At 32.7% G+C, this 12860-nt stretch overlaps 1 protein-coding gene across 3 annotated transcripts in view; it reads right to left on the bottom strand.

Moving 5' to 3' along the window:
• The window catches only part of LOC124537378 (G-protein coupled receptor dmsr-1-like), a 60198-nt gene that overhangs the window by 9777 nt on the left and 37561 nt on the right, over positions 1–12860 (bottom strand). For all 3 annotated transcript variants that reach the window (XM_047114206.1, XM_047114209.1, XM_047114207.1), the window contains exons 4-5: positions 12114–12250; positions 9090–9192 (exon numbers count right to left, since the gene is read on the bottom strand). In XM_047114206.1, the coding sequence (XP_046970162.1) occupies positions 9090–9192; positions 12114–12250 (240 nt within the window). The remainder of the gene's footprint in view (positions 1–9089; positions 9193–12113; positions 12251–12860) is intronic.

The raw sequence follows: 12860 nt of genomic DNA on the forward strand, positions 1-12860 counted from the left end.
CGAGTCTTTGTGACTGGCAATCGCGCGCTATTTAGTTTTTTATTTATTATTTATTAGTGGTAGATATAGGACACAAGTGAAACGCGCTGTAGCTCATTACGCACTGACTTTATTGGCGCTCATCTGTGGTGACGCAGCACGCACCTATATATACTTATTTATCTACTATTTCCTCCCCCCTTATTTGACAATTATTTTTATCTATCGAAAACTAATTTTAACCTAGCCCAATGTTCCACCTTGTCTTTTCCTGTAATAAGGATATCATCCAAAAAGCAAAGTACGCCATCTATCCCCGATAAAATACTTTCCATGGCCCTCTGAAATATGGCGGGGGCCGAAGACAACCCGAACACAAGCCGTTTAAATTTAAATAACCCTTTGTGTGTGTTTATACAAGTGACATGTTTATCATCTAGCAATTCGAACTGATTATACGCTGAAGACATGTCTAATTTTGAAAATTGTTCCCCACCATGTAATCGTGTAAATAGTTCTTGTATAGTCGGTAAAGGATATTTCTCCACTAATAACTGTTTGTTTAACGTTTGTGAATAATCAGCGCATAGACGAACCGTACCGTTATGTTTTAACACCGGCACAATAGGTGACGCGTATTCCGAGAACTCGACGGGCTCGATGACCTTGATCTGCAATAAACGGCTTATTTCTTTATCTATTTTATCCCTTAACGCAAACGGAACCGGCCTGGCTTTCATAAAAACTGGTTTTGCATTTTCTTTCAAGTGCAATTTTATTTTATATTTATTAAAACAACCTAATTCGTCGGTAAAAATATCCGAGTATTTTTTTAAAAATGATTGCAATTCCGATTCCGGTACCGACGACACATGATAACAACCGTTAATTGGTGATAATTCTAAATTAAATTTTGAAATAAAATCGCGACCAAGCAATGGCGGCCCTCCATTTTGTATGACATAGAAATCTAATACGTTTGTTTTATTGTTGTATGTCACTGGTAACCTAGCTATACCTAAACTTTGAATTAAGCCTCCGTTATAACTGATAAGCTTTTTGTTGGTAGGAATTAAAGTAACACTGTTAAAATAAGAATAATAAGTTTTATCTGATATAGCGGTTACAGACGACCCACTATCAATTTGAAATTTTAATAAAATATTATTGATAGATATTGTTTCGGTCATAGGCCCCCCGTTATTACTGCGAATATTAAAAAACTCACCGTCGTCACCCTCGTTCACCTCATCTGAGTCTACGTAATTGACTTTTTTACACATTCGGTGCAGGTGACCCTTATTATTGCACTTCTTACACCGGTAATTTACAAAGCGACACTCACTAGATTTGTGATTCTTTCGACCACACACGGAACACTTATCACCGTCACTACGATTGGTGCGGCCCTTTGTCATTTTAAACAAAGGGTCAACGCTGACTCCTTCTGCTGTGCCTGCTGCCGTAGTCGCCATGCGTGCACACCGCACGCCCTCCGCCAGGTCAACCGCCTTTGCCATCGACAACTCCCCGATTTCCATTGCGAAGAGTTTTTCTTTTTCGGTACCCGGAAGCATCCCCATCACAAATTTGTCTAGCAAAGCTTCTTCTAAATTCTTGAAACTGCAATGGCTCGCTAGACCTCGTAACCGCGCCGCCCACTGCGCATGCGACTCCCCCGGTCGCTGCGACGCCGCGTAAAAGTGATGACGTTCTGCAAACCCGCAGCGCTTTGGAGTAAAATGTACATCCAAAACTCGTACAATTTCCACATAACTCACTGCGTCAAGAGTTTTTGGAAAAACGAGATTGCTGGCCAGTTGATAAGTGCTCTCGTCGAATGCGCTGAGCAATATGGCGCGCCTTTTAAGACCTCCTTTGTCCGATTCACCATCGATGTCATTTGCCACGAACCACTGCTGGAGTCGACTTTTATATGTGACCCAATCTTGATGCTGATGATTAAATGTAGTTATATTTCCAAAAAACGGCTTTGAATTGGAAAACATTTTAATCCGCCTCAATTCCTTTGTTCGTTTTTTATTTTTCGCTTTGTGGGTAGATGTTCCTCGTCGCCACTAGTAGATATAGGACACAAGTGAAACGCGCTGTAGCTCATTACGCACTGACTTTATTGGCGCTCATCTGTGGTGACGCAGCACGCACCTATATATACTTATTTATCTACTAATTAGTAAGAGACGAATTATGTAATGTGTATCTGTTCAAATTTTTTTACACCTGTCATAATATAAGTCGTTCTGTCTGTTACACGTTAATATATTACCTACAAAGTTTACTATACCACGCCTACATGAAGTATGGTCGGTGTGTAAATTAGGTCAGTTCCAAGTTGGAAACCAACGTTAGTTGGTTCTAGTTTTAATATACGGACAAATATTAGATCCAACGTCAAATTTGAAGTTAATAAGAAGGTTAGGAATTTGGTAATATAATCATCTGTAACGTATTTTATTTTTCAGAATACTGTAGTCGAAAAAGATCTCATATTAAATGGTTCTACCCTCCGCAAACAATTAATTCTCTCTATGTTAAAAAAAAAAAAAAAAAAAAAACAAATAATGTTTTCTATTTTTATTACTTTTTACGGTATGGACCATTTGTGCCAAAAAAACAAATACCTCGAAATAAATATATGATTTATAGGTATATGTTTATTATTTCATCTAAATTTATACAACGGGTTTATTTTTAATACTAGTTCATGAAACCTGAATTTAATACGCGTGAAAGGTAATTGCCTATTTTTAATCCCTATAAACATAAGGTTAAGGTTGAAAAGTTATCATTACACATCAAAGTGGAGGGCTACTTTTAGCTGAAAGTATAATAAAATATTAAAATAGAATTATTATCGAACCAATTCATCCATCATCATGTCTTAACTGTACGTGTAACCCATACGAATTAAAAATGTTAAAATAATTATCATTTTCGGAAAATGCTTATTTTCAGTGCATATTAATTGCTGTTAATCAAAAGGTTATTTGTGTCAATAAAACCAATACCAAAAACTATAAATACTGCTTATTTCTTTTCTGTTTTACTACAAAAATGGTCAATATGATTTTTACATAAAAGATTTGTCGTTGTGAAATAATTTTAAAGATGATCAAATTTTTTGGCAACATTCGTTTAGAAGACCAACCAAGCCGATAATTTTACGTCCGACTACATCGACGTAATGAGCTTCATCACAAAAAAGAAAGCTCAATTCATATATTTACTCAGTAAACAAAATCAAAATGTACTTTTTCCAAGAAGGGTTTTACAAGCACTTTTAAATTGTCGCTTTATAAGATAAGCTACATTTCTATACCAATGTTATAAAAAACGCGAATTTTTTGAATAATAAATTTATAAACAATTATGCGGAAAGTAAAAAACGCAAACATGGTACATATTTAAAAAAATATATATTCATCATCTGAAACTAAATTATTCCATGTGAATATAGGTTTGTACACATATTTACATTACACAGTTACATTTTTAATTATCCATTAATTCGAAAAGAAGTTTAGATCTTAAATGTTTCCACGAGTTACTCGAAAATAATCTATGACTAGTTTGTTTCTCATGTAACCTTTTTAAAAAAGTCCGAAGTATATCTTCTTATTACATAATCATGATGTCAAGCGTGTGACGGTCAGTCAGTGGCAAATTAATACCCAAAGTTTTTTTTTTATTTATATAAGAATTATTAACACTAAATCCTTATGATCTATTCGTGTCTTATGGTTTTTTTTTTCTAGTGTAAAAGCTTTATTAAGAGTATAACACCTCGCTTTATAGCTTCTACTGGTGACAGGAGTGTTAGTTCTTTTTTGCACAGAGGATCAGAATTTTGATTCAAGATGGAAATTCTGTAGCATTATAGACCATTGTAATAAACATTATTTCATATTTCTTATAAACGTCATTCCAATATTTTAATATTTACCGTTGTTACAAAATGATATGTATTCACAGTATTCATTATTTCACGAAATTTTATTTGTTTATTTCGGTTACATTTTAAATATATTTCATAATTTAATTAACAGTTTTAAAACGGAAATAAACTTTATTTGATGTACGTTAAAATGTTGCATAATATTTTTAATTAAATATTTTTGAGTGAATTTCAGGTCTAGGCTATTTTGATATGAACGCCCGAAATGTAACAGATACACAATGAATTGCAAAAGAAATTTATAGGTAAGTAAAATGATGGGTTTTATTTACAACTATTTATATTTTCCTTAATTGAACGTTAAACAATAATAGATTGGTTATATAAACAATAAGATTTTTTGACTATTTATTTATATTTCAAATATATATTTCGACCACCAGTCATCATCTTCCACCGAAATATATATTATCATGTTGTATATAGCGCATCAAAAAAATATTAAAATTTATACCTTAATATTTTTTATATCAATAAATTGGAATCGTTAAAATACCCGGAGTGTTTAATATATGTATATGATTATGGTAAACCTGTATAACGTATTAGTGGTTTTTGCGTAAAAAAAAACAAAGCTTCCCAATTATGTTAATATAATAGGTACATTGTAATTACATATTCGTAAAACGTAACACTAATATCAGTCCCAATCGTCCAATTATTATGAGAATGCACTAGATACAACTCTCTGGGGAATACTCGAGGTTTAATGAAGCGAACAATAATGGGCTAGAGGAGAATAAGCACGTAGTTAGAACGATATTTATTTTTTTAACCGGGAACAAGGTTTTTAATACAATCTTTAAGTAATGTGGCACTTATCTTAATTTGACATTATCGAAATAGTTTTCGCTCGGGTCTTAAACTTTCCGGAGGTCTAGCTGTTGGTAGGTGTTTTTTTTTTAAAAAAAGGTATGTTTTAGGTTTAAGAAGTATCATATGCCCTTCCTTAGAATTCAATTTTGCGTATTAATTAAATAAAAATGGGAGTTACTGTCGCATTTCTAAAATTAAGATATTAGATAGATAGATATTGTTTAAAATTAACAAATACCTACTTTGTGCCGTTAGATAAATTTAAAAGTGGAAGCTTGTAAGTGACGGTTTATCGGGTCATTCTTTTTTAAAAAAATAAGTATTATTAATAAGGTCTCAAGCTTTATAAATAAGTCGTGTCAAATTTTTCTTTGTGATTTCATCCAATAAGTAAAATGATGTTTAAAAAGCGCTTATTTGAATAGAAACATATTGAATAGTAGTTTGATATAATCACGATTTATTAAAGACTAAAATTAAATATATTTTTAATATATTAAAGCAGATACATAATAAGGTCTTATGTTGTTTAACGACGAAATTTTCTGCTATAGCGATACGAGTTAGAAGCTAATAGAACTCGATACGCTTTATTACGCTAAGAATCATTAAGAACATAATCGTTTGCTTATTATGTAATGAAACTGCCTCGATGGTTTCGTGGTTAAGTTAAGTACTTACGGCTACTATACGACTGTAGAATTTAAGGTCCTAGGTTCAACCCTCGGCTCGGACTAATCAAAACCTATTAAAATGCTATCCCATCATTCAGAGATCTTTTAGGAGGCTACTCAGGGTGAAAATGTACATAATGCATTTTTTAGCAGATTATCGCATAAATTTGGGACAAATTCTTTTAATAAACTTAATATTTTGTTGCTTGAGAAACACAGGGAATGTAAAGAACAGATTTTTATTTATTAAATTATAAATAACTATGTCGATTCAATGTACTTAGTTAACAGCCTTTATATCAAGTGCCCAGATACCTTTTCCCGGTCAAAGCATACCTTATATGTCGACATAGAGGGAACGAACTATGCCAAGAATCGCTTTTTGGTAAGAGCATGTGACGATTATACATATAAATAATACAGTAATGTTATCCACATTCTTCTTCCTTTCATTCTTTATCGAAAAAAAAAAAACATTTTTCATTATGAATATTGTAATATTAGTATTATAATTTTATTTTTTGTTCTGTAACACTTTAAATTACTTACTAAAAACTTAATTTTATGTTCTTTGATTATCTGTTGATTACTTCTAGATTACCTCTATGTTTTAATCTAACATTGGAAATTTTGTTGGCTTATGTGAGACTTATTTTGGTATCAAATTATTATTAATAGGTCTTTAATATTCGACGACCTCTGCGGTCGAGTGGTGCGGCACCGGTTTTCATGAGTGCGCCACTCTGAGGTCCCGGGTTCGATTCCCGGCCGAATCGATGTAGAAGGTTTATTATTGGTTTTCAATGTGGTCTTGGGTCTGGGTGTTTGTGGTACCTTCGTTACTTTTAATTTTCCATAACACAAGTGCTTTAGCTACTTATATTGGGATCAGAGTAATGTAGGTGATGTCCAATGTTAATTAATAAAAATAATAATAATAATTAATAATAATTAATATGATCACAAATATTACTAAAATAGTTATTATATAAATATAGACGGTGTGGAGTGGTGGTAAAGGTGCTAGCAGCATTTTCCGTTAATCGCGATTCAGATCATCAGTGGAGACGAGTTTATACTTTCCATGGAGCTTTTCGCTCTACTACTCAAATGTTATTTCAACAACAAATATATTTTCTTATGGAATAGTAAATATTTCTTATACCATCAGGTGGCATGTTTCCACCTACCTATTATGATCCACTATTAATATACCTAATAAAATTGCATTTTGACATTCTATTATTCAATCTACGGTGACCTTAATATATCTCTTTAATCATAATTTCCTTTATTGATGTTGAATTCACTTTTAACGATTATTAATACTGCAATGAAAGTTCACGTAGCAGCTTATACGAAATACTGCGGCGTCTTATTGAATTAGATACTTCTTGTGTAACATCCTAGCTATCTGTATGCGGCATTTGATAAGACGAATTTCGGGAATGCGACGTAAATGTAAAACAGACAATAGAATAAGTGGGCTATTTAATACAGTCGTATTATAATGTAAATTTTCAAATGCCACGAGTTTGATCACGTTAGTTAATACAATATCACATAGATTGTGTTGCAATGTAATCTTAAATACAGAAAATAAAGGAATTGGACACTACCACCGATCGATGTTATCTTGTTTCTTTTTGTGATATGGTATGGGCAAATGAGACATTCGATGGTAAGTAGTCATAACAGCTCCTTGACATTGGCTCTGTAAGAAATATTAATCATTCTGGACATCGCCAATAAATCGCCAACCTTGGGAACTAAGATGTTATTTACCTTGGACCTGTTGTTATACAGACTCGCTTACCCTTCAAACTGGAACCCAACAATCCTAAGTATTCTTGTTTGGCGGTCGAGGCTTTGGCACCCTAATTACTAAGTAAAATAAATACTTTACAGATTAAAAACAATTGTATTTGAATTCGCATTTTAAATCAATTCAATCCTCTTTACATCCAATAAGATAATCAATTGAATTTTTCCTTTCGATTTTACCATTTCTTATCCACTGAGACTTAAAAGTCAAATTCCTATGTTTAGTATAGTACGATTTTTCAGTACAATCTATCGTCAGAGTTTAGCTAAAAAGGAGAAAGAAATAGCTCAGACTGATAATGCATATGTAATCAATTAGGCACTTCAACCAACTACTCAGCTTTTTTTGTACTAAACCATTTTCTTCGCGTCATAGCGCTACATGATAGTTAAGTACTGTTCACTTTTGTCAATAGATTTAAATACGAAAAGAAGTAAAAAAAATCCTCAATCCTTAAAGTTTGGCTTAAACAAACTCCACAGCTATATTATCCGCGCCTTTGGTATAACTTTGTGTAAAAAAATCTATTGGCGCCTCAGGCGTAGTTGTGGTTACTATGCCGTGACGCAAATGACATCACGCTCTCTTTAGCTGTGGTCTACCTTCGCAACTTCCTCACTGTAATCCCTTGTGTGAGCAAAGCGCGTTTTTTATACATGACATAACATAAACAGCCTGTAAATTTCCACCTACTGGGCTAAGGCCTCTTCTTCCTTTGGGAAGAAGGTATGGAGCATATTCCACCAAGCTACACCTAGGCGGATGATGATGGATTGGCGCGTTGTTATATATTATTATAATAATCAGAAATTTATGTTTATTTTATCTTCTATATATTCAATAATCATTGTTTTTCGTCACACATATATAGAATTATTAACGTCAATGTGCGGCTAATAATAAGGTCCAAGTTGTATTATCCCTTCTGATTATTGGTACAAAGGTTTGCTCATCCATTCACTACATCAAGAATATTGGAATAATTGATGAGGGTACTTGGTGGGCACTCGTTATTTATTCCTTAGATAAAAGTAGTCATTATAAATAAAATAAACTAAACTAATTTTTTATATCTGTTCCACAATACACTTACTTAGCTCTATAATGTATATTTCTGTATATAATATACAAAGCAATCGCCACGTGTTACACGAAAAATCCAGAAATAAACATAGAATTTTTGTATAGAAATAAGAAAAGATCTAATGAATTAACAAACACAAAGTAAAAATGTAATTTATTATATTCTACGGTAAATTAAATGAAATTCTGAAAATGAAACGAAGTTAATTTCATAAGATATTAAGATATATTAAAAATCTAATACAGTTGCTTTCGTTGTCCTCGTATTTCCTTTTTGAGACCATTCTTTACCATTATATGGAGGCTCAATAAATTGAAATGCTCACGCTGTTTCCTATCACGCCTGTCAAAGCTTTCAAAAGCAACGCGACGATTCATTCAATAGATTGAATTAATTAAAATTAAATTATAATAGTTTCATTCCAAATAAAATTGATTGAATTTTATTTGATTTCAAACGCTTCAATATATTTTATTTTTGATTTTAGCAAATCTGGTAGACTTTGCCTTGTCAGTGCATATATTTACATGGTAATCATAGTTGAAAGTTATGAAAGAGCTGATGTAACGTAGCGCCATCTAGAAATGCGTTTAAACAAAGCGTTTTTTAGTTAAAAAAGCTTCAGTACAAGTCAATATGCGGAAACTCTATGATAATCGGTTTGTCACTATTCCAGCCAATGATCAAGATACAAATTAGCTGTTTATATATAATATAAGCTCAAGAAATACTCACGAAATAGGAAGGAATGCAGAGTATCGGTGGAAGCAAGAAGCTACATAAAATAGCAAGAGAGCAGCGCCGTTCCGTGCACAGAGATGGCCCGTGAGATGGATACCTGAGAAAGATTTATGTAACAAAATTCATATAATAGAAAAAACATCAACATCTACCCCATGCTTTCTCGAAAAAAGGTTTCATTTAATGCTCTTAATAAATCCTTCCACTACTACTAATTGAACCTTATTAAACTAATCAAAGGCCAGACTGCCCACAGTTTAGAATACTCAACACATTAAAACTGAGATTTCGGTGATCCCAAACCAAAACAAGCACCGCCGGATTTTCATGTGTTTAGTTTGTGTTTATAATTCATCTCGTACTCGGATATAAAGGAAAACATTATGAGGAAACCTGCAAGTGTGCAATTAATGAATTAATGAATCATCCGCATTGGAGCAGCATGGTGGAGTATACTTCAGACGTTCTCCTCAAAAGTAATTTAAGGTTTTACTTTACTTTAAAGTAATTATCACCATAACCTTAACATCATATATCCACTAACCCGCATCGGTGCATCGTGGTGGACTACACTTCAAATTTAATTGTTATTTAGAATAGTTCGTAAGTCTACTCAAGAACTCTTCAGGCAAAAATAGTATATTTTTCACCCATTGTAATCATGTGTACGGCGTTCGTGTAATAAAAGTTATTTTTGCACTTTTAATGCGTATATTTTCACTGTTGAACGAATATTCCTGTACGTTGAAAGATTAAATATTTCGCGGTCATACTATCAGATTTTAATTTATTTTTCAATGAGTTAATAGTAGGCATTAATATACGCAATTAATAACTTTTAAATAATGTATTTATAAGTTTTTTGATTTATCAAATATATACACACACACACACACACACACACACACACAAAATAATCCTTAATATTAAAATCAATTTTTAAATGAAAGTATATTGATGATGCTCACGGTGTCCAATTTCGTGGGAGACCCACCAACTACACAGAACGTATTATAGTTCTCTAACACAGGTGCACTCTCTATTTCGTCACGCTGATAATTCAATAGACAAAGGCGCAGAGGCAATAGATTTACGTGTTTTCCGAGAGCACACACTTCAAATAGTAATAATTGTATTTAACGTCTCGTACTAGCCCAATGCACATAAGATATTTTAAGGTAGAATTGTGTAAAACGAGTTTTCCTTTTGATTTATCTTCTTCCTCTTATTGCTGGTGAGATTAAACTAAATCAAGTGCAGGTCTTTAACATAATTTCCAATGCATAGGAGTTCCAAATTCCCAAAATTATGTAAATAACTTTGACGACGTTCGATTCCCGGCCGAGTCGATGTAGATTACCATTAATTGTCTATGTTGTCTTGAGTCTGGATGCTTGTAGTACCGTCGTTACTTCTGATTTTCCATAACACAAGTGCTTTAAATACTAACATTGGGATTAGAGAAATGTATGTGATGTTGTCTCATATTTATTCATTATTTATTTATTTAACTCATAATTTATTATATGTATACTACTAAAAATTGAACAATCTTTTATTATGGCGATCCAAGACAAGAGCAGGATTTCAAGCTAGCCAATAAATCTACGTAACAGTCTAGTTATTATAAGTAATAGTGGACGAATGAATCCCTTGTACCTCACTCGATACGCTAAGCCAATTAGTCAGTTAAAAAATCCAAAATTGTACTCTAGGGATTGTACGCTCAGATTGTAGAAAATGCAGCATTTTTGTCAATGCTATGCGGAATATCAGATTAATACGCCGATTTACGCAGCGGAATAGAAGGTTTCTAGGGAACTATTCACAAAACGAATTGCTTAATAAACTGAATCTGGTAACTCATGCCAATACGTTTGTAAGACCAGTTTAAAAGTTCATTTGACATCGAATTGATTGTTATTATTGATCGAGAGCTTGAATATTCTATGATATCTATATTGGATTTTCGAAAAAATAGCGTTTGAACGTCGACGAACCTTCTACCGAAAATTTTGCAGTAAAACTAAAGTGGATGTAAATACATAGACATATGAACCAAGAGTACAGAAGTGCTATTAGCAAATAGTAATCGTAACATACGTACATATATATATATAAGATTTGTTTATTCTTTTTTGGATTGGAATGTTCTACACTTATGTACTTACAATTGAGGTGTCTATATTATATCGAATATAATTAAAAAAAAAAACATTTTTCATTATAATATTCATGTTAATGGAATAATTTATGAAAATAAAATTTAATAAGGATTGTATAATTAATACACTTTAAGTAATAATAATAGTTGAAATTTAAAAAAATACTATAGAATTCATATAAAAACCCTAATAAGGTATTATCGTACAACATGTTAGGAAAATAAAAGATATATCTCCTGCATGTTATAAAAATATAACAAATATTTATGCAATAAACGTTTCCTTGTGAATAAGATTGAAAAATTTTCCCTGTAAAATATAGCTCCATACATTTTCGTCTATAAGATATGAGGTGCGCTTGGCAAGGCGCCCGACGCCTGCCATACTCGTAATCTTTGCAAATAGATATATGTAGTCCATAAACATTGTTTTTATTTAAACACATTTAATATTCTGCACCGGACGTCTAAGTTATCATGTCGCGGTGCTCATAAATCTTATTCATATAATTTATCTTGTTTATTGTTACCATAGTTCTTAAATGTTGAATTAGAGCGATACGTGATTCTTTTATAAAACCTGAAACCTCTCTTTTTTTTAAACATAGAACATATAAAAAAGTATTCTAAGAAATTTTGTCTTCTACTTTTAAATTAGTATTTGCTCTACGTTGATAAAGAATTCAAAGATAAAATGTTTAAATATTCCGCAAATATTACTGATATAACAGATTACATTTATAAATCAAATAAAATACGAACAACTAATCGTATTATATTAATGTGAATAATTAATGAAGCCAATTAATAATTCGACCAACACTTAACATTTGTTTAATGTAATATGTACTTACTTGATAGCGATGTATCGCCAGATGGCTAACGACAGCGTGAGTAATATCGAGGCGGTGTGCAGGATTTGAGTGAAGTGCATGTGGAAAAGCATGTACACTGCCCAGGAATATGGCCGGTCCACTTGACCGGGGAACAGCTGGAAGACAATACACACGTTACCTTCGACATCACATTATTTTCCGAGAACCCTTTCGATAGACATTCTTCGATAATTTACATTCATGTGTTTGAGCTATGTTGCGAATTGTGAATCAGCCAATGTTGCAAACACAAAAAACATAACAACATTGGTTAATCTCATAACAACAACAGCCTGTAAATTCCCACTACTGAGCTAAAGGCCTGCTCTCCCTTTTGAGGAGAAGGTTTGGAACATATTCCACCATGCTGTTCCAATGCGGGTTGGTGGAACGCACATGTGGCAGAATTTCTATGAAATTTGTCGCATGCAGGTTTCCTCACGATGTTTTCCTTCACCGATGAGCACGAGATGAATTATAAAGAAAAATTAAGCACATGAAACAGCCTAGGTTTGAACACGCAATCATCGGTTAAGATGCACGCGTTCTAACCACTGGGCCATTTCGACATCACATTATTTTCCGAGAACCCTTTCGATAGACATTCTTCGATAATTTACATTCATGTGTTTGGGTTGTGTTGTGAATTGTGAATCAGCCAATGTTGCACACAAAAAACATAACAGCATTGGCTAATGTCACATTGATGAAAAATAGTTAAGTGGC

This window comes from Vanessa cardui, chromosome 18, assembly GCF_905220365.1.
Source record: "Vanessa cardui chromosome 18, ilVanCard2.1, whole genome shotgun sequence".
Lineage (NCBI taxonomy): Eukaryota > Metazoa > Arthropoda > Insecta > Lepidoptera > Nymphalidae > Vanessa > Vanessa cardui.